The sequence below is a fragment of the Leucopleurus acutus genome, assembly GCF_964270905.1.
Source record: "Leucopleurus acutus genome assembly, chromosome: 1".
Classification (NCBI taxonomy): Eukaryota; Metazoa; Chordata; class Mammalia; order Artiodactyla; family Delphinidae; genus Leucopleurus; species Leucopleurus acutus.
In genome coordinates, this window is record NC_139142.1 from 188,395,255 (window position 1) to 188,419,169 (window position 23,915).

Below are 23,915 nucleotides of genomic sequence, written 5' to 3' on the forward strand. Positions count from 1 at the left end.
CATGAATGAGCATGAGGATGGCAAGATGACAGAAAGGAAAGATGGAAAATATGTGCTTCACAACTACACATTTGAACCACAGTCACAGTGCCAACCTTAAACTGACACCTTCCTGACATATTGTTAATTGAGATGAATGAATAGTAGCTGTTTAAGCTACTATTATTTGGGTTTTCAGTTACTTGAAACTAAATGCATCTCTAACTGATACAGACAATAAGGAAAATGTATTATCTCAAATAGCAAGAAGTCCAAAAGCAAGGGAGCTCTAGAGTTGGTTAATTTAGTAACTTTTGTCATCAAACGTATAGAACTATATGCCCTCCTTCATTCTTTATGTTCTGCCATCTTCAGATAATGGATTTTCTTATAAAGTCAGCTCCCCATAGAATCTCTTTAGTCCCAAGCATCGCATCTTTGCAATGATATCCTGAGAAAGGACAAATAGGTTTTCTTCCTTTTGATTTATTTTTAAGAATAAAGAAACCTTTTCCTAGGTGTCTTTTCCCTAGTAAGTCTCATTGTCTAGAAAAGCATCCCAAGACTATCTTAAGCCACTCAAGACAAGGGAAGTTTGAACATCGCATCATGATTGCTTAGATAAACCATGAGCCACCTCTGGTGTTACAGGGGGCCGTTTCACTCTTCAAACAAATATCTGAGTGAAAGAAGGTGAATTCCTAGATAAAACTGCAGTTCTGTCCTGAACAAGAGAGGGAAGGAAGGACTGACAAATGAGCATCGAATTGCTAGAGAACATGTGCCAAAAAAGGAGAGAGAGAGAGAAGTACTTCAACATAAAAGTTGAAAAAAGTCAGTTTTATTCAAAAGAAATTTTTCTGAAAGATTTCATTGAAGTAGAGGCAGTTTTGGAGACAAGACAGATTTCAGCCTAAAAAAGCATTGCATCAACAGAAAGGTTATTGTATTCAAGGCTAGAGGTTTTGAGGGCATTTTCAAATAATGTGAACACCTGAATATTTCGAGCAAGGGAAATAACATGAGAGCAGTCTTGAAGATTAATAATGTGGTTTGGATGTATAAGGTTGATAGGATGAAGGCTACACTAAAGAAAGAGGCTCTTAACATAAACCAGGGGCTTGAACCAATGGAGCTGGAACAGGAACTATAGAGCTGCAAAGAAAGGAATGAACTAAACAAGTTCTCGAAGGGAGAATCTATAGCTGTTGGTGATAGATTAGATATGGAAATAAAGAATGCAGAATCAAAGATAACTTCATAGTTTGAATCTTTAGAAAGAGAGAGAAGATTCATGCTATGAAATTAATCAATAATCTCAGAGAGAAGAACCCATTTGGAGGGATAAATGATGAGTTCATTTTAGGCTTGTTGGTTTTGAGATGATAATTGCATATTCCAAGTGGAATGTTCAACAAACATTTGTAGATAAACACCTGCATTTCATTGTAGCTGTAGATTTGTAGGTCATCTGCACAAAAGTATGAAAGGCTATGGGAAAGAATGAGTGAAGATACATAGAGTGAGACTTTTTTTTAATTATGTAATTTTTTAACAAGAGGGGCACCCCAGCTAACTCTGCAATATAAGAAAGGAATTAATAAAGAATGTGTGATTGAAAGATGTGGAAAAGTTGTATAACTTTGAAATAAATGCAGCTGTGGAATGCTAATAACAGTGTTTGGTAAGCAGTTGAGATCATAAACCAAGGTTAACCCTAGAAAAGGGAAAAGTAAAAGTGATATAATTTGAGTTAGAGAGGCTGAAATGTAAGAGAATGAATCCTGATTGTGTAGATATCTTTAGAGTCAATGGTAAAGTCATATATTAAATACGGTAGAAGAGGAAGGACAAGAGTGGTCACAGAGAATAGAAAAAGAATAATTATTGTAGGGACTATGTGCCTGGGAGTCAGTTACACAGAAATACTATAGAACCTGTGTGTGACATCATTCTAACAAACACACAATGGCTGTCTTGTTTGTAACATTGGAAGATTCCACATGTTTGCGGTTGTGTTAACTAAACACCTGGAGAACCACATTCCTCACTTTTATCTATATTATATAAGCATGGTATAAACCTATGTATAAGCATGGCATAAAAAGGATATACAGAGCCCATAAATAAGTATATAAAAACCAATGGAGCATAAGTCATGTGGAATGAATGAAAGAAATGTATATAATTAAAAACGATTCTAGTTTTTAGGGATAAGATGCAATCATGCCAGAGAAGTAAAATGCTGAGATTTTATGAAAATAACTCTTAGAGATCCAGAAAATTTTCTATAAAAATATTAAAGCTTTGTTTTGCCAAATGTTTGGCATCCATTTTAACAGCAAGTTTTTCCTTGCTGACAAAGTTTCTATATATGCTAATAATAGTTTTATGTTAAGAAAAAGTTATGAACAAGAAACCATCTGGAGAAGAAACGTTAAAAATAATACAAACTTCATCTTTCTAAAAAAAAAAAAGTCAATGACAATCTCAGTTGATTCATACTGATTAAACCATCCAATAATTCATTCTGTCTCTATAACACAGTTTTTACAGTGAATGCTCAAAAATAATAACTGCTATGCAAAAAGAAAATGAAAGAAAAATGAAAGCAGTATCAGGGTATTATGAAGGCACTTTTCACAGATGACTAGGTAGTAGACAATCAGTTATCTAGTAATTTTTCTCATTGTGAACAACTTAGTTTTTTGATGAGTTATGAATCAATACTTTTAGAAGAGAACTTCTTTCATTATTTAGTGAGAAATAATTTAGTGACTGGCTCTGAAATGTTGTACGTGGGTGATGGGTATGGAATGATGAGAGGGTTTGCATCCTATATGGTTTACTACTTCTACCAAAGGCACCTTTTCTCTAGTTAAATGACTTTTCCTCTGTAATGGTCTATGCTGTTCAAACACCAGAGTGGACAGAGGGAAGGAGTTAAACATCCAGACAACTGGAGATACTGATTTATTTGACCTGAATAATCCAAATTATCATAATGTTTTGTACATTGTTCATGTGTAGATACAGTTTTATCTGTCATCTAAAATGTTATTAGTCAATCCATGTAAATCCTTAATGGCTAAATGACAGTATTCATGCACTGCTTCTAGACCCTGTGATAAAAAAAGTTTCAGTGTACAACTGATATTTCCAATGAGTGCAAATACCCTGGTTCTTTAAATTTGTAAATAGACAGAGTATGCAAATACTAATTTTAAATCATCGCAAATGTAGTATAATATCAAGTGTGACATACATTTCTACAGCATTCCATTAATATTTTTGTTTCCTTAGGCCAGTATACAAGCACGGCAGGAAGCTGCAATTTTGAAATAACTTCAGGAAGCTGGACCACAGCTTGCAGTCTTACTCAAGACTCTCAAGATGACTTGGATTGGGCCATTGGCAGCAGAATTCCTACTGAAGCATTGAGTCCAGACCTCGATCACACACCAGGTAAATGCAGTAGAGATAGTCAGGCCGTGTAGTTCACTGGGCTGGAAATTTGATTTAACTATTTGAGTGAATGTCAGAGCACCTTCCTTATGTCTTTGTGGGGGTAGAGCTCGATAGCCTTTATGAAAAGAGAGTGAGTTCCTTCCGTTTAACCCCTGAATTATTTAATAGACCTAGAACTGATATTGCCGCAACAAGGAAATCAATGACTCTATTTAAGAGACTCACAGATTTTATTTACCCTACCCTAAAGGTGGCCTTAAAGTCCCCAGTTGGGGGCAGGGACAAGTAGGGAACATTCAGATTAATGCATGCAGTAGACAAAGGTATATAGTTGGCATGCTGCCCCACGATGATCGCTAGCCTGCCACCAGTTTCATTCCAGACCCTCTGAAGTACAGGGGCAGAGATTTGAAAGGTAAGTGGTGATAAAAAGAATGAGCATCAGCAAACTCTGAACAAGTTTTGCTTCCTGCCTGTGACATGAGATCGGCGTAATCTTAAATGGTTTTCCAATTAATAGAGTCAGAGTAGAAGGAAGCTTGCATTCTTGTTTACTTTTACCCTGAAATCTTACCTGATACTCAACACTTTTCTTAGGAATCTAACTTTCTTAGGAATTAAAAATAACTTTTTTCAGTGATAACTTTTCTTAGGGACAAAACTTTTCTTAGGGATAAAATATCATGATGTTCAGTTACAGCATGGATGTTCATTCTTATTTTAAAGCTGTTTCCTAATTCAGCTTCAGATTGAATATTTCTGTTCCTTTCGACCTGTCAAGTTGTATTTTTTCTGCCTTTCATCAAGTTTTTTTTCCTTAAAAAAAATAAATGAGATTAGTATACACCATGTTATAGGTTAATGGAACAGGACAGAGAATCAAGACACTTAGGTAAGTAATTAGGAGGATTTAGTATATAACAAAGGCCAATTCAGTGGGAAGAAGTTGTATTATTTAATATGATGCTGGCATAGCTGGTTGTCCACCTGGAAGGAAATGAAATTAAATTCCAGTTTTTCTTCTGTATATTTCATATACAACATATATTCCAGATGGATTAAAGATGTAGATCTAACAAATTAAAATAATAAAACTCTTACCAAGAAAACATAGGGTAAACTATGTATAATTTAAAGGCAGTATCAAACCTCCAAAAGCCCAGATATAAAATTATAGCTATGGTCTAAATATTTCATAAACAAAATCAACAGGCATATAATAGATTTGAAGTTTTTTTCTTTACATATTACAGGTAGACTGTATATACAGATAACTCTCACAAACTTATTAGAAATGGCAATTTTAACAACCAGGAAAGATTTGCCCAGCCAGTTCACAGATGATCAAATTCAAATAATCAACAAATATATTAAATGAAGCTCAAGTTCCCAACTCATCAGAAAAATGCAAATTAAAATAATCAGATGGGAAGAGATTTTCAAAAGCCACTTACAGATGATTGAGAGATGGAGGGGGGGAGCAGAAGGATACTCATTAATGGTTATGGGAAATTTTCTGTTTTGGAAAGCATTCTGGCCACATAGAAATACAAGGACCAAGACATAAGTACATGTGTGTAAGGAATTTACATCAGCATTGTTTGCAGTTGAAAGAAATGAGAAATAAAATGAACATGCATCATTCATACAATCATTTATTCATTCCTTTCTTCTTTTATTGATTCATTTATTAAGTGTCAGGCACTGTTCTAGGTCCTGGGGTTACATTAGTGAATAAAACAGACAAAATTCACTGCCACAGTGGAGTTCACATTCTAGACGGAGGGAAACAATAATAAATAAACATAATAAGTAAATAAGTTATATGGCCTGTTAGAAGTAGAGGAAAGAAAGAATAGAGGAAGTAGGATCGGGAAGGCCAGGGGATGGGTTGGGGGAGGATGGCAATTTAAATAAGCTGGTCAGAATAGGCTGCACTGAGAAAATGCCATTCGAAAAATGACTTGACGGAAGTGAGAGAGTGATACAGGTAGGTACCTAAGGAAAGAGTGTTCCAGCCCCAGTGCCAAACACCCTGAGATCAGAGTTTGCCTGGTGGGTGACTCAGCCTGGACACTAGTGATGCTCTGGGTAATCTAATTAATTGTTGTGCGGCTGCCCTGTGCACTGTGTGATGCTTGGCAGTATCCGTGGCCTCTACCCACTTGATACCAGCATCACTCCTCTCCCGGGTGCTGACAACTCAAAAATGTCTTCAGAAATTGACAACTATCCCCAAGGGGCCAAAATTAAGAACCTAGAGGAACAGCCAACGTAACTGGTTACATCCACAACACACAATATCACGCAGCCACTAAAAAGAGAGTTTAGTGCCATACAGCTGATTTGCAGGGATTTCCAAAAGATATTCTAAAAGGAGTAAAGCGACGTGCAAAATGATTATATGGTGTGATCTAATATGTCTAAAACAAACAATGACTGCCCCCCCATCTGTGCATATGTATAACTCCATACCTAGATATTTCCAGAATAACTACGTGAATGTGGAAAAGAGGATGAAAAAGGATACATACTCGTTTATTAACATGAATCACTTGGATGGGTGATAAGGTTGGAGGAGAGGAGAGGAGGAATAAATGCAAAAATAAAAAGAAAATAATTGAAACCAGGAATCACACCTCAAAAGAAACTCTAACGTACATGATGGTAGCGCATTTATGTGTGTGGAAAATGTGGTGGATATTTTCAAGTTTTACTCCTTAAAAAGCCTGAACTATTGTATTTCACTCTTTTAGTATTTATTTTTTTCTTCAGTATTTCTTTTCATCAATTTTACATTACTGAGTAATACATCTTTTTCTAAAATTTTAAAAATATAAATAACCAGAAAAAAGAAAACCCCAGTTGTTCCAGTAGAGTAATATAACCACCTTTAAGCTTCGTATTTGCATATCCTGTCATTCTTCCTTAATGCACATATTGGCCAATAAAAAGAAAGTTTCTACTTGATTTAGTAATTCAAAAAACATAGTGCAAACAAGTTTATGCTATGAAATATGTTTAGCAACACAGTTTTTATTATATCATAGTGTTCTACTTGTTGGATATACCATAATTTATAAACTTATCTAATGGTAAATTCTTAAATTATTTCCTAATATTAAACATCGCAGTAATCAATATACATTTAGATGGAACTTCTTTTACTTTTCCGATAGTTCCTGAGGATAAATATTAGTTTCTGTTCCTTGAGAAACTGTAAGAAATAAACCAATATTTATTTCCTACTAAGATCCAGACAGTAACATCTAGAAAACAAATGCTGGCAGGTTCTTTTGATAACATCTGCAGCAATCTTTGCAATCTTTCCTTCTCCTAAGACAGTATTTGAAAATTACCGAGCATGTCTGCTTGTATAATACTACTATTGGGACAAAAAGTATTGTAGGCTCAGTTTAAGAAAAAGTAGAAGTATAATCGATGGACATGAGAAAGTTTCCACACATTGTCCCAAAAGACAAGCATAAGTAATCTATGGATACCTTTTAATGCAACAATTAAGGACTATTAATAGTTGTGTTTATTTTCTTTTTTTGAACTTTTATAGCTTGTGTGAGTTCATTAAAGACCACATGAAAAGTTTTCCATCTGGTTATTTATGCAATATGGTATACAAGTAATGTCATCCACAGATAAGGAAAACTAATCATTCTGACAGAATCCTTTATTATCCTCCCTGCTAATCACTACACAAGACAGTATATTTTTGCAGAGTGCTCTTTTCAAAGCACTCTGATTATATCATCCTGGCTACACCACTATGGCTCACTAAACTTGTTTAGACATCACTGAGACAATGGGCTGCTAAATAGATTATAAGGACATTAATTAATGTTGACCTTCTGGGAAAAACAAAATTCTTTATGAGAAGGCCAGCAGATTCAAAGAGCCTACAGTCTGTTTCTAAGCATCACAACATCGTTGTTAATTAAAGCTGCATTTATGTATCTTTTCACTTATTGTTACCAAGATGAAGCATTAGATACATAAGGAGGGCATTTTCAATGCCCATCGCAGGCCTGTTTATGAGTCTTTCTGGAGCCATTGCCAAAGTTGTAGAGAGAAACTTCAAGCATTAATCCACTCTCCAGTCTGCACATGAATAAATAGTGTTTGGGCTTAGTATATACGGGATTTAATGGCAAGAATGACATTTGCGTGACATGAATTAACAGAGGTACAATTCAAAAGGCTGCTGTCTCTTTTTTATTCCCTTCCCTCATAAATTTATTTTCTTTTTAATGTTATAATAAGTTAACCATCTCCAGAATTAGATTGTAAACTCCGGTAGGGCAGAAGTCACATCTTTTGCTATGTTTATATTCTCTCCAGCATTTAAACTTGAGTAGCACTTGATGAATACTTGTGTAGGCCTCATGTGACCTGGATCTATCTCCTTCTGTATTTATTGCAAATATTTTGGATTAATTAAGGCAACGTATATTTCCTGAGTGCCTACTAAACACCACACACAATGTGTTGGGAACTGAATTAAGTAAATGTTTGGAAGGTAACTGGAATGGAATATACTGCCTGATATAACCCACATGCTTACTGTTGTGCAATTCTGTGTTCACAGCCCAAGGTCAAAAAGTACCCGCAAACAGTCTTAGTGACACTAATGCTCTAATGTGTATGACAGCAGTTTAAAGTATTAAGTGTTCAACAGACAGAACTTACTTGGTACTTGGTTGACAGAGCCCTGCAGGCTAACGAGTGATAACTGTACTTCCTATTGGGCAGACAGGACAGATGTTATTATTCCTACATTAGAGATGAGGAACCAGAGAAGTTAAAGGTCTTCTCTGAGCCTGTATACTGAGTGACCAAGCCAGAAATGAACCCCTGGTGTTTGAAGCCTCATCCAAGCCCGTTCCCAGAACATCACTATCTTCCTTCATCCTTATACAGCTCTGTCTGAATCTCCTTAACATCCATATTTGGGACCACTTAACCTCTATTCCTTCTAGGTTTATATCAGCATCTCACCCTGGTCTCTGATAGAGTAGGGAGGGTGGAGGCTTGGTCAGGAATATGGTGTGTTATACACAAAAGCCAGCCCTCGATCACATGTTTATCAGACCACTCACTTTGATCATGTCCACACACACTCATGCACACATACATACACATACAGAAGGAGATAATAACTGTACTGTAACACATTTTTAAAAATTCCAGTCCTTGGACCAGAAATGTTTGAGGTATTCCAGAAAGGAATAAAAAAAAGCTGATGGGATCAGAATGAATGGAGTAAAGACAGCAGAAATCCCATCCTAGGGAAACATGGTTCACTGTCGATCTTCCCAAGGAAGCTACACAAATATTCTAAGATTAAAATCAAAAGCACTGTCCTGGACGGAATTGTGTCCCCCCCCCAAATTCAGATGTTGAGGCCCTAACCCCCAATGTGACTGCATTTGGAGAAAGGGCCTTTAAAGAGGTTTTAAGGTCAAGTGAGGTCATAAATTTGGGGCCTTCATCCAGTAGAACTTGTGCCCTTATAGAAAGAGGAAGAGACACCAGGAGACACCTACACAGCGTAAAGCCCCTGTGAGAACCCACAGTGAAGGTGGCCGTTTGCAAGCAAGGAGAGAGGCCTCAGGAGAAACCAGCCCTGCCAGCACCTTGATTTTGGACTTTGAGCCTCTAGAACAGTGAGAAAATAACTTTCTATTGTTTAAGCACCCAGTCTGTGGTATTTCGTTATGTCAGCCCGAGCTAATACAAATACCGAGAAATGTTACGAAGAATTGTTGAGAGTAACTGACTGAGGAACAGCGCTCAGAATGCCTGGCTGAGCTGGGAACCTGGCCCCACCCTTCGTGTTTCCCTGCCAGGACCAGGGTTTCAAACACAGCTGCTCACAAAAGTAGCTTTTTCTCCCAGGATAAAATCAGACTACTGTCATCTAAAGAAAACTGGGCATCTGCCTGCCTGGGAAAGGATTATCATGAGATAATTAGATCCTGAAAAAAGAGACAGGGTCATACATGGGGCTGCACAGGATCAACACTATAGGTTTGCAGGAGGAAGTAAAGAAAGATAACTCTGTCCAAGAATAAAAAATTGGAGCATTGCAGTTTGCATGCCTGCCGACCCCTTGGTCTCACAACCAAGGACAGTGGTTCTCAATCTTGGCTGAATATTAGAATCAGCTGGAGAGTTTAAACAAAGTACTAATATCTGGATCCCCCCACAAAGATTCTGACTTAATTGGTCAATGTTGTGGCCTGGGCAGCAAGATTTTTAGGAACTCCCCATAAGTTTCTAATGTGTATCCAAGGTTGAGAACTACTGCCCCATAGGGACGTCTGTGTGGCTCCATGCCCAACCCACCTGTCCAGCACCTTCTCTTCATTCTTCCAATCAAAGGAGAGCTCGGTGGGGAAACAGCTCTGTATAACAGCAGCGGAAATTCTTTCCTGTTACCTATATACTAAGCAACAGAGGCCTTCATTCAAAAGTTGAAATGAAATAATGCCATTTGCAGCAACATGGATGGACCTAGACATTGTCATACTGAGTGAAGTAAGTCAGGCAGAGAAAGACAAATATCATATGATATCACTTATTGTGGAATCTTTAAAAAGGCTACAAATGAATTTATCTACAAAACAGAAATAGAGTTACAGATGTAGAAAATAAACTTATGGTTACCGGCGGTAAGGGGTGGGGATAAATTAGAAGATCAGGATTGACACATACACACTACTATATATTAAATAGATAACTAATAAAGACCTACTGTATAGCACAAGGAACTCTACTCAATACTCTGTAATGGCCTATATGGGAAAAGAATCTAAAAAAGAATGGATATATGTATATGTATTAACAGATTCACTTTGCTGTATACCTGAAACTACCTCAACATTGTAAATCAGCTATACTCCAATAAAAATTTAAGAAAAAAACAAAAAGTTGAAATGGATAACCAAGGATTACCAGGCATTTAAAGAAAACCAATGTCATGAAAGAGAAAGATAAGGACGTGAAAAGAGAACAGTTATCCCTGGAGGAAATAGATAACTCGGTGTAGTAGACGTTTGTCATATGTTCTCATCGCTCTTTAGAAAGCTACTGCTCTGTTTGTTTACTGTTGAGCCTTTAGAGTCCTGTATCACCCAACTTGTCATGTGCTTAGGATGAAAACTGCCAATCAGATGCCCATGTGGAAGGCTTTGATTTGAAAACAAACAGCAATTACCCTCTTCCATTTATTGCAGCATGCTATAGGAGTATAATCATTTCTATGTGCGACATTATATAAAAAGTTGGGAATATATATATATTCCCATGTATACATATATGTTCCAATAAATATATCTGTATTAACATATAAAATATGCTTCCTACTGACTAAATATTTAATTATAGTAAGGAAGTATAGTTCATCTTTAAATGTGATATAATAGTTATGAAAAAAGAGTTCTAATCTTGTAGAAATATATACTGAAGTATATAAAGATGATGTAATTTGATATTTAGGGTTACTTTCAAGTAATCTAGTGGTATTGAGGATGTGGGTGGTAATATAGAGGAAACAAGACTGATCATGGGTTGAAATTGTTGAAGCTGGGTTTTGGGTAGATGGGATTTCATTATACTGTTTTTTATACTTCAGTATAAATTTGCAATTTCCCAAAATAAAGATGTTTTAAAAAATAGTTCCCCAAAAATATGAATGCAACTTAAGTGAAAAAGCCTTGGCAATATGACATCTAGCATGAAATAAGAACTGGATATTCAGAAAACACTAAGGGATTTATTTGTACGCAAGGTAGAAATGAAGACATGAAAACAATAATAAAAATAATCTCTTCACTAGATTTTCAAATGATACTCAGAGAATCAAAGTATATGATTTGTAAATATCTACTTCTTTTAGTTTATCTGATCCTTAAACAATACACTGGAATTTATTATGATACCGGTTCACAGCAAATTTCTGCTTAAAATAGAAATTTTTTGGATACTTCAAGGGAAGTTAATTACTAACCTACTACTACTGTACATACTACTACTCTTCGTCGTCATCATCACATTAAAGTCTGAGAAGAGGGTTAAAGGAAAACAGCTCGGATTTGTGTAATGCTTCAGCCACCCCTTTAAAAACGCATGTGACTAAATGGAAGAGTTTCTACAGGTGCGTGATGCGCAAATAAAATGAATTACGTTGGCATGGTGAAAAAATGTTTTTTCAGTCATTCATTCAGTCAACAAATAGTCGTTGAGCCCATTTTTTGCTAGCTGCTGTTCTAGTTATTTGGAATATATATTGAATAAATCAAAACAGGATCTCTGCTGTCCTGTGGCTGACACTGTAGCAGAGCGGAATAGAAAATCAATATCAAGCATTATAAATAAAAAGCTTGTATAGTGTCTGGGAAGTTAATTACTATGAGGAAAATAAGGAAAAGTGGAGCCTTCAAAGAAGGATCAACCAGGAACCAGGAACCAGTGGAGAGTAGCCTAGGAGCTACAAGGGTGGGAAGGTGCTATAAGTTAAAGACATTTTCTGTGTAGCCACTAGAATGAGGGTGCCTGCATTGCTGTTTCCTAAAGGGCTGTGGATGGGTGTTGAATAGTTGTTGTTCTTATCTTCACGAAAATCCAAACAAAAGGATTTTTTTTTTCAAAAAAAATAAGGAGAAAATTCAGAGGGATTTAGAAACAGAGAACTAACATATGTTAAATGTTTCCTAAGAGTCAGAAACGGTAAAAGATTTGCATCTGTTATCTTATTTAATCCTTTTAATACATTGTGATATAGAGGATACTAAATTCTTAGAAAGGTTAAAAAACTTGACCAAGCCACAAGGGTAAGTGGGCAGGGGGATTGGAATATTGCTCTCTGACTAAAAGGCTTTCTTTTATAGCCTACACTGTCTGATATGATAGCCACCAGTGACATGGAACTGTTGAATCCTTGAAATATGGCTGGTTCAAATTGAGATGTGCTTTAAGTGTAAAATACATACTGCATTTCGAAGATGGAGTACAAAAGAAAATAGAATTTTAAAAATATCTCATTAATGGTGCATTGATTATATGTTGAAATGATAGCATTTGGGGAACATGGGGTTAAATAAAATGTATTACTAAGGATTAACCTATTTCCTTTTACTTTTTTAAATGTGTTGCTAAAAATTCTAAAACCACATGTGACTCACTGTTTCTGTTGGACAGTTCTGTTCTGTATTACATTGCATACATAGAGAAGGCTTTCTTGTCTCTCAAGTGAAAAAAAACCACTTGAATTGACTAAAGAGGTACTGAAAAGTATCCCTATCTGGATATCTTCGAAGATGGGCAATCTCTTGCTTATGAATTCACACACTTGCCACTAGAAACTGCAAAAATTATCTATATTTAACTTCAAGTCTACTTTAAGCAAAAGGTACTTTGAAAAAACAAGAACATATAAAAAGTAAAGTGGGGTGATTATCTTCATAATATTATATTGTGTATATTACATCCTAATAATTAAACCTTATCATGCAGTTTTTCTTGTGGTATCAGTAGTCTCTATGTTAAAAAATAACTGCTTTCTGTATTTCTGTATTATTGCCCAAATATGGTGGTTCCTTGTTCCATAACTTTCAAAGAGAAAAAACAATGTCTTTCTTTATTTCCATATTTTCTTTCAATTGTCTTCTATATGTTTTTTTTTTTCCTAATATGTAGTTAAGGTTCAAAGTCCATAGTCTGTTGTTTTTATGAAATTACAGAGTTGGGAAATACCAGTTAGACAAGAGTTATGACTGTGTGATAACATCCCTATGATGACAGGTCTTGTCTACATAACTCACTATACAAAACGATCCCAGATCTGTATGTATACGTTGTGTATTAATTCTTATAGGACCAACATTTTCAAGTAATCACCTTAAATTTTGTTTTTGTTTTTGTTTTTTTGCGGTACGCGGGCCTCTCACTGTTGTGGCCTCTCCCATTGCGGAGCACAGGCTCCGGACGCGCAGGCTCAGCAGCCATGGCTCACGGGCCCAGCCGCTCCGCGGCATGTGGGATCCTCCTGGCCCGGGGCACGAACCCATGTCCCCTGCATCGGCAGGCGGACTCTCAACCACTGCGCCACCAGGGAAGCCCTTAAATTTTTTTCTTAAGTACTATATAATGCAATAATTTTTGTTGGTAGAATGATGCTTTCCTTACGATATTTAGTTGTTTCACAACTAGACAGCCATATTCTGGAGCTTCTTGAATAGGAAGAACTTTGTCTTACTACAGAATTGAGTTGAAAATAGTGGCAATCACTGCATCATGAATCTCAAACACCACCACCACTACAGCCATCACCACAACTATGATCACCAGCATGGCCAGCGTGGCCACCTGGGCCTTTACTGGTCATATAAATTGATTTCCTTTGGTTGCTCTGTTTTAACAATGAATTAGACAGCATTATTCCCATAATTGGATCTGGTATCATGTGGGATCTCTGAATTTATCTCAGATTCTTTTGAAAGCTTTCTCTGTTCTACTTAATTTTAGAGCTGTTTCTTTGACTTGGCCTAGACAGGTCCCTTTATGTTTAGCATAACTACAAAATATGTAGTTATTCTAACTTTCTTTCGTTGTCAATATTTTTTCTTTATGCTCAAGTTATGCATTATAGAATTATGTAAATTATGAATATTAGTATTTTTTTCTCATTTCCTGCTATTTGTACCTCCTTTTTCTTTCCCCTTTACTTTTCTCCTGTGTTGCCCCCAAAACATATAAGCATTAGGTAAAAGGAGACATAGGATATTAGGATAAAATGAGTAATAATAAATAGCATAACATATTTTTCTGACTTTATTATAACTTTTGGTAACCTTTAATATCATCTTGTAAAAGTGGTTTGGCTCTGATATTTTCTAAAAATGTATTAATTCAGTAATTATATACTTTAGAATGAAAGAGTACTAAAGAGTCTACTTTCATACAGTACAGATGAAGAGAGGTTTTTTATTGTTATCATTTATTTCTTTTTACTACTAAAAATTGATAATTGTTAAATGTAACTAAATAGAACAAGTCTTGTCAAAAATTGTGTCTATGTAGCTGGTATGCACTGAGTGCCGATCACCAGGTCCCTGGCTTTCTTCTGGCTTTCTTGTTTAATCCTCACAATACCTTGAAGTTTTACAGCAGAGGAAATGGGTGCACAGAGAGAATAAATAACTTGCCCCCAGCCACACAGAAGACACTTGTGGAATCCAGCACTGGGACCCACGTCTCTCTAAAGCAAAAGCCTACAGTTGTAACCCTTAGTCTCTAAGGCTTAACATGACATTCTCAAAACTTACTGAAATGTAAAATGTGATGATCAGATAAGTGAAGAATACTCAGTAGTTTCTCTTCTAAAAGACAAAAATGTTGGAAGATGGCATTTTATCAGTATAAAATAGCTCAAAGGAAACAAGTATTTTTTCTATACTTCTTATTTACTCTAGTTGCCATTTTCTTACCACAGTTCAGTATCATTTCTACTCTCTTTGTCTTGTGTTACTTTTTAGAACTACAAACATTCCACTCCAGATATACAGCAATGCCAAGGAGAAAAAAACAGGAGACTTTTTTGGCTGATAAATCTCAGAACGTGTCTTGCAGGTTTAGATTTCTCTAAACCATTGCAGAAAGGCAATGAATGACACTCATTATTTGTTTGTCAACCAGAGTCAGAATAAAGGCAATTCTCTTTCTCACTTCATCTTCATGAAGTGAGAAAACAAGGGTAGTTCTCTTCATGAAGTGAGTGGTTAATCCAGGGTTGTTCCTCTTTTCCTTATTTTACTCAGAGACAAAGGGTAAACTTGACTTTGGTGATGTTTAGACAGCAAGAACAAGCCCAGATCATCTATAAGTCCTCTGTGTGTCTTAAGCTCTCATGATCTGACAGTGATTTCCATTTTGTTGGCAAAAAGCAATGTTGGTGTCAAACCTTGAACCACTACCAATCATCCACAGGTACCATTTGTATTTTATTTATTTATTTTATTTATGGCTGCGTTGGGTCTGTTGCTGTGCGTGGGATTTCTCTAATTGCGGCGAGCGGAGCTACTCTTCATTGTGGTGCGTGGGCTTCTCTTGTTGCGAAGCACGGTTCTAGGCGCGCGGGCTTCAGTAGTTGTGGCACGTGGGCTCTAGAGCACAAGCTCAGTAGTTGTGGCGCACGGGCTTAGTTGTTCTGCGGCATGTGGGATCTTCCCAGACCAGGGCTCGAACCTGTGTCCCCTTCATTGGCGGGCGGATTCTTAACCACGGCGCCACCAGGGAAGTCCCCACATGTACCATTTGAATCAATACCCCAACCAATTTATATCACGTTTTTCTGCCTCTGGGGAGAAACAAAATCTTAATTTCTGTTTTTCTTTTCTTTGTCTTAGTTTTGTCTGTGTTCACTTAAAATACTTCCAGGAATACTTAATAACTGTTTCAGGTAGGACCCAGATGATGCTTTCTTTTTTTGGAAATGCCAGGAGGTATTATCATCTGTGAGACATGGTGTTCAGTGAAAAGCATGTGAATGAAGCAATTCTTTTAGAATCCTGTAGGGCAAGCTTAAACCCTGAATAAATAATCTGAAAATCTTTCAGGTTAGTTATCATTTTACAAGTATCCAGGAATCATAGTTTCTCTAAAAGGAATTTACTAAATGCATATTTATTTGCAGACTTTATTTCTCAATAAAATAATGAACCATTAAGCTTATCCCTTTCTATCTTCTCAGAACCTTGCCTCCTTGTATTTACTTCCTTTTTTGTGTGTCCTTAAATTGCCTCTTTATCACTACTTTGTGCCTTCAAGCATCACAATTCTCTTACCTTAAAAAACAAACAAAATGAAATACCTAACTACCTAACCTTAACTTTGTTTCCCATCCAAGTATTATTGTTTTTTATTGTTTTAATCTCCAATTACCATTTCCCACACATTGTTTGTATCCCCTACCTCACTACACACATCTTCTTTGACTCTCTACAATCTGTCTTCTGCAAAAAATATTCTTTCTTCAGCATATAATTATTGGTCACTGACTTTTGGTCACCGATGTAAAACTGTAGAGATAATTGTTTATCAGGTACATTCCTGACCCTCATGGAGCTTGTATTCTGTCTGTGTTTGAGGACTTTATTGATTTCATAATCATAATGACCTGATTCTTCTAATGCTGCATTTGATCAATCCACACCTTCTTGAAGTGTTCATCTGTGTTTTCAGTACAGAGGACTGTGATTTTTCCCCTAATGTTTTATTCATATTTTGTGCTTTTTCTTTCTCCTTCTAAGACCTAATTGTGAGTCTCACCCAGTATTCTGACTTTGACCTTTTTATGTCTTTTCCTACATATTTTGCTTACTTAGAGGTTTTATTCTCTCAGTGCTCAAAATTTGCTCATTCCTGCATTTATGTAGCCCTTATTTCCACAACCTCGTCCCATATTTTCAATTGCCAGTATCTCCAAGTCACATATTCAGACTCATACTTACCTTCCTTTAAGAAAGAATCTCCCATAAAATAAATGAAATTGAGTTATTTGTAGTGAGGTAGATGGACCTAGAATCTGTCATACAGAGTGAAGTAAGTCAGAAAGAGAAAAACAAATACCATATGCAAACATATATATGGAATCTAAAAAAAGAAAAAAAAATAGTTCTGAAGAACCTAGGGGCAGGACAGGAATAAAGACTCAGACATAGAGAATGGACTTGAGGACACGGGGAGGGGGAAGGGGAAGCTGGGACGAAGTAAGAGAGTGGCATGGACATATATACACTACCAAATGTAAAATAGATAGCTAGTGGGAAGCAGCTGCACAGCACAGGGAGATCAGCTCAGTGCTTTGTGACCACTTACAGGGGTGGGATAGGGAGGGTGGGAGGGGGACACAAGAGGGAGGAGATATGGAGATATACTTATATGTATAGCTGATTCACTTTGTTATAGAGCAGAAACTAACACACCATTGTAAAGCAATTATACTCCAATAAAGATGTTTAAAAAAAAAAAAAAGAAAGAAAGAATCTCCTACTCCTGATTTTATTTTTTCGGTTATTGACATTATCATCAACACAGTTAATTCTCTTTGAATTGCAAATTGTCACCTCTTCATTCTCAACTTATATCCTTTTCTTTCTTTGCATCTCCACCTCTGTCATCTTAGTTAACTCCTGGGCTATTGCACATGTCAAGGCAACTCATCTCCATGCAAATATTCTCCTAAACCAGGCCACTCTTCACACGGATGCAGGGTTAATATCCCTAAATAATGACGCCTGGTCTCCAAATCATCAGAAGCTCTTCATTGCCTTTCAATTGGCTTTAAAGTCTTCCTATGTTCTTTCCCAAATTGCATTTCTGATTTCATCTATTATTCTTCTATAAACTGTCTTCTTGTCCCTCAAACATGCTTTGGGTATTATAAATGTCAACTTTGGGCCATATCATTTTTTTAGTATGACCTGTAATTTTGTGTCAATGGTGAACATGATGAATTGGTTTGAAGGAATCAAGGTAAGCAGGCCTGTAGTATAAGGTTTTTTGTTTATCTGGCTAGGAGTAAGGTGGTGTTTACTAGTTACTGCAGCTGTAGATGACAGAAGGTAAAGTTTCCTCTGGTGTCCTTGTTTTTGTCTCCCTTGTATCTTCATGTCCCAAACTTCTTAAATAAGGTCTGAGAGACGATGCTCTTTCAGTACAGTTCCCTGTTAGTATGTAGGAGCCCTACGGATGTGATGATGGGGTGGACAGGTGCTGAGTGTAAGGTCAGGGGAATGGAAGCTTTCTACAATCCTGTGGTTTGAGCTCAGTCTTCTAGTGAGTCTGCGTCCTTTCACTGTGACTACTCTCACCCTACCCGACCCCACCCCAGACCCCTTAGGTGAGATAGGAAATCTAGAATTTGCCAAGAAAATTAGGCACACTTCCAAATGGCTACTTTTTCCCCTCTCCCTGTAAGAAGCAGAGATTTTTCTCTCCAGTCTTCACCGTGAGAACTTGGTAGGGCTCCTGGAGGTAACATTGTTGGGGTGCCGCTAAGACTGGTCCCGCTAGAGTTCATATCCCTCCAGCTTTCCCACACTGAGCCTCCAGCAATTTGTTAATTACAGTTTACCTTTTCCTCACCCAGTACAGGCTCCAGCCACCTTTCCTTTCCCCAAGTTTCTGCTTTGCTAAGTTGTCACTGTCTATATCTGCCTGTTGTCTCTTCAGTTTTGGGGCGGCAGTTTCCCCTGTGATCTCTATTCTCTGAAGGATCTAAGAAGAGTTTTTTGAATTTTTGTTGCTGTGAAGATGAAACTGATGCTTTCGAAGCTCCTTACATGCTGGACTGGAAACCAGAAGTCTTCCCCCACTTTTTTTTTTTTAGAATAATCTTTTCCCACTCCTATACAACCTTCTTTGCCTACTTCATCTCCACTGTATTCTTTAATATACTAATATAATCTACTGTCTTTTATGAAGTCTTTCTAGATCCACCAAATTTAAGCCATCTTTTATCTGTTGAACTGCATAGCAATTATGATCTACATCAATACTTGGTATTATATGCTCACAGTAACCCCAATGAGCTGTATATCATTATTATTATCATCCCCGTTTGATAGATGATGAATATGAGAGACAGCGAGAATTTAGTGTTTCACCCAAAGTCATAAAGCTCACGAGTATGAGTTTGGATTAGAACCCAGCTAGTCTGACCCAGAGCTTATCTACTAAATAGTACATATTGTTAGCTTTTTTTCTTAGAGTCTTTTGGGTATGTTTCATATTTTCCCAGTCATAACTTGTCCATCTCCCTAACATCCAAATGCAAGACATGGTGTCTTCTATATAATAGTTATCCAATCAGTAACTTGTGATTGATTATTTAATCAATTATTAAATGATTATTTCCACTGCTAAAATCATATTCATATCTATTCTTTAAATTTTTCATGAGAGTAACAATAATTTGCAGCTGTGTTCTAAGCACTTTACATGTAGTGTATCGTTTAATCTTTACTGCAACCCCATGAGGTTAAAATGTCTACTATAATTATCTTATTGCTTCTGAGTCCTGGAGAATTTAAATAGGCTGCCCAAGGTCACATACCTAATAAGTGGAAGAGTCAGGATGTGAATCAAAGCCTCCAGTACCTGCAGACTTAACTAGTGGAAAATCCAGCCCACAGTTTCTGCTATTTATTTATTAAAAGAATATGATAATCCTGTTTTCTGTTTCCATAAAAATAAATATTCTCTTCTTATTTGCTTTCCATACAATGGATCAAACAAAATCAAAGTTCTTACCCTATCTCACTTACCTAAAGAAAAGGGTTTATGATTTATATTTTTATTTTACTTTTTAATCTCAACTTGGCAAATGAAATCATTACAGAAATGCTGTTAAGCCAGTAATGTTTCCAAAGGCATCTTGACAAGAAAAGACAACTAAAGATGTTGTTCAGTGTTCTTTTAGTACAAGGATTAAGAACTACAGAGTCCTTTGAAATTCCTAGACTTATAGAAAGAACCAGCCAATTCCATTCATATTTCATCTTCGTGTGACTGAGACATTCTTGCTTCTGAGCAAATTAGAAGCTTTCAAAATAAGATGAATCTACCCTGTGTTGGCCTGTCACAACTAGAAGCTTCACTTTTATATCAGAACATTGCATACTGAGGGGAAAAACTTGCAGCACCAAATTTGATAATCGTAAATAGTACTGAAATGAGACATTCAGCTGAAAAACATGTTTTAAAAAATAGGTAATAATGACTCTCAAGAGAATAATGTCTGTAGAATAAACTGTTGTAAAGGGTAAAAATAAAGAAATGCCAAATCTATTCATTACACAGCTCTACAAAAAGCAAATAGAAGTGATATAATGACAGACAATGTCTATCAAATACCATGAGAAAATTTCATTTGACTTGAGAGGCGCTGTATCTGTGGTTGCCATTTTGACAACTTTGAGGAAACTTTTGTTCTCTGAGTATGTTTACATTTCACAGGCTGTAAAACTTGCAGATGCAAATAGACGGCACCTTGAAAATCTGGGGGCGGGGGGGAATGAAAGTAAAAAAAGAGATTGAGGGCATTTCAACTGATAGTCATTATGCACCCTTCTATTTTAGAGTGAGAGACAGGTAGAAATTATAGAGAATGTAGAGCCCAGCTAAGTAAGTCTGACTCTGAGGAAGGGAGAATTTGCTATCTTGAGAGACATATTGCATCACATTAAAAAAAAAAAACATTAGGCAGCTTTATTTTATGAGCAAGAAAAAAAAAAGATGAAAATTGCCTACAATTTAGAACAGGGAATGAATTCAGATCACTTGAAGTGGGAAATTGTCTTTTATGATTTGACCCTAGGGCAAACGAGTATGATTCTGCTGAGGGCACTGGAGCTTTAAAAATACAGCTTTCTTTTAAAAGTATTAACTGTCTATTTTAAAAAGACATGTCAAATTTATTACCTTATGGCATAATAACTCAATGAAACATTTTTGAAAACTCAAGATTGTAGCTAATAACATCTAAAAGACAAATTAGAATCTTTACTCTCTACAGACACCAAAGTTAAAAAAGAATGTCCATGAAGCATGGTGATGGATTCTGAATGTGGCTAATATATTTTGGCCTCTAATGTCAAGAAACAGTAGTGATTTGAACAAAGTACACTTCGATGCTGAATTTGCCCTATTTGACACTAAGTCAATTTTTGAAAACATGTCCAATTCTTTAAAGTTTTTAAGGTAAAAAATTGAACATTAATGAGACATTTCTATCCAGTTCTTATTTTAACTAACTAAGATGTGAAATATAAAAGCTATACCCTAAGAATCTTAAGAACTTGTAATCATTACACATGTACAAGCAAAATTGAAGTATTAATCTGAAAATTTACAGAAAATATCAGGAGGCAGAAAGTATGGGGAGAGGTGAAATTCAGACAATATTTAGTGAATGCCTATGTTCTAGAGTATTACATCTAGTAGTGTTTAATTAAAGTATGATAGATTTTACAAACTTAATTGAATGCATACTGTCTAATATATGAGAGTTAAGTAACATTTTAAATGCCCAGTAGAAAGCTGTGAAACAGTCCAAAATCAAACCAACAAACAAAAAATTCCGCTTCTGTAGAAATCTGTCCCACGAATGAATGTTGTTGATCATTCCATATAGTTACATTTAAATAAAGCTGGTTTAATGATTTATCATTAAATTCTAACTATGTTGTGGCAGCTGAGACTTTTCAGTTTTATTATCTGCTTTAAGAATTTCTGAACTTTGTGTGGGAGGCTAGATTCCCCTTGACCTTCCCCAAGGATTTTGCTAGATAGAAATAGGTAATTTACCTATAAATAGGTACTTCTCAATGAAGCAACTACAAGTTTATAAATGTTCGAAAGTGGATCTAGTCTGAGCTTGCTAGATAAAGAATGAGTCTATTTCTGAAAATATAATTCAATGTAAGGTTTTATAATTTTGTGATACAGTACATAGTTCCTGGATAATTCATAAATTTCTATTAATAATTTTAAGAGGCTAAGCAACTTTTCACCTTGATGATTCTCCAGAAAAAATATGACATTGCAACACGTCTATTCCACTTACAAAGTCAGACTTACAGATGCTTGAGTTCTAGAATTTAAAGTCCCCAAAGACCAAATTTGCAATGGTGGCTTCTAAATTGCCATGCACGGTCTTGCAATCTTAAATTTTTTAATGGATAAAACTTTACATTTACACGCACTAATACATCACACAGGAATTGACTTTCTAATTTTTGTGTTTGACTGTGGGATTTTGTAAGACCAAAATTGAATATGCAAATCAGAAGAGGCCAGGAGGGGTGTGCTTTGGAAACTCACCCCGAGTCCCCTAACTAATAATTGGAATTGCTAACTTTAATGTTAGGCCGCATATAACATTGTTTGTCTTGTACTGAAATAAGTATACTGCAGTGAAATGATGGATAATTATCATCCCCAGTGAACTATAGTTTTTTTGCTGTTTTTTTTCTACACTGAGTTCCAGGATATAGCCCTAAAATACAAACATCAGATTGTCCCACGTTCTTTTCAGTGATGTATCTTTGCTAAACTGCTTTTCAGTAGTCGCTGTAAGAAAAAGTAAGTACTGGGGAAGATAAATGTGAAATAGGGAATGAAGGTGACGGTTTTCGATCTGATTTCAAGGTTTAAGAATGTGTGCCCAGTAGGCACACATTCCAATAGAAAGTAACTGTGGCTAATTAAGAATGAAATAATTTGTTTTCAGTTTGTATGTTTTAGTTTTTAAATGCCTGTAATATTGTTGGAATACCAATAAGCATTAAGTTCTTTGGACTTAAATACTTAATAAACAAAACTGCAGTATTGCTCCCCACCTGGGCTGCTGTGAAAAAGGTATTGGGGGAGAATTCCTAACTTTGTAAGGATTAAATTTGTGTCAGTGAACACAATTACTTTTTTCCCACTGCCCTAAACATTTGACCTTCAGCATCAGGTTAGCAGTAAAGCATAGAATGAAATATATTTGCTGTCTGAATTAAACATAATCTGCTTTTGAGTTAGAAGTTCATCAGTCTCATTATGTATGCCATACTATTTAAGAGCTGAGCTACTAAATGTGGAATAGTTTCATACAAACATAGTTAACATTAATTTACCTTATTTGGAACTAGATCAAGCCTATTTCTTTACATCCAGTATAGGTTGAATAGATTCCATATATTCAATAAAGTCTTAACTATATAAAAAAGTAATTATTATAGCTAATTGTATTATATTTCCTCATTCAGGGTAATGTTTTGAAGCATGTTCCATAAAGTGTAGTCTAAATGTACTGGAAGTCATCAAGAGTGTAAAAAGTAATAAGATGAAGGAAAACTTAGATGATCTTGTTTAATCAAAATAGCATGGGTTTACAAGGGGGGAAGGTGACAGGGGTGGTGGTGGTGGTGGTGTGATGAATTGGGCGATTGGGATTGACATATATGCACGAATATGTATAAAATAGGTAACTAATAAGAACCTGCTGTATAAAAAATAAATTAATTAAATTAAAATTTAAAAAATAGCATGGGTTTAAAGAATGCATGTTCTTAATGAATAAGCCATGGTTCTTGGTAGGTTTGACAGATGGAGTGTAGGTGTATCTTGGTTGTGCATGCCACATATATGTCTTCATTTTCCAAACAAGAAAACAAACAAGTGACATCCTTGCAAAGAAATGTGAAAGAAAACTTAGAAAACTATTTCATTGCTGAATTAAAAGTGTGTACAATTTTCCTAATCCAGTATTTGCTAGCACATAAAATATATTTCGTAGGACAATGAAGATAGAAGGCTGTTCACTGATGCAATAGGGAGACTTTTCAACTTTTCAAATTATTTCCACTACCATTCTTTTATATTGAGGAAAATCTTGCTATAATAAT

The 23,915-nt window shown here is 35.9% G+C and overlaps 1 protein-coding gene across 1 annotated transcript in view; it reads left to right on the forward strand.

Moving 5' to 3' along the window:
• Positions 1-23,915, forward strand: part of MALRD1 (MAM and LDL receptor class A domain containing 1) — a gene marked incomplete at both ends in the record, with an annotated part of 584,975 nt that overhangs the window by 401,317 nt on the left and 159,743 nt on the right. The window contains one exon of the mRNA XM_082854883.1: positions 3,283-3,444. Within this exon, the coding sequence (XP_082711009.1) occupies positions 3,283-3,444 (162 nt within the window). The remainder of the gene's footprint in view (positions 1-3,282; positions 3,445-23,915) is intronic.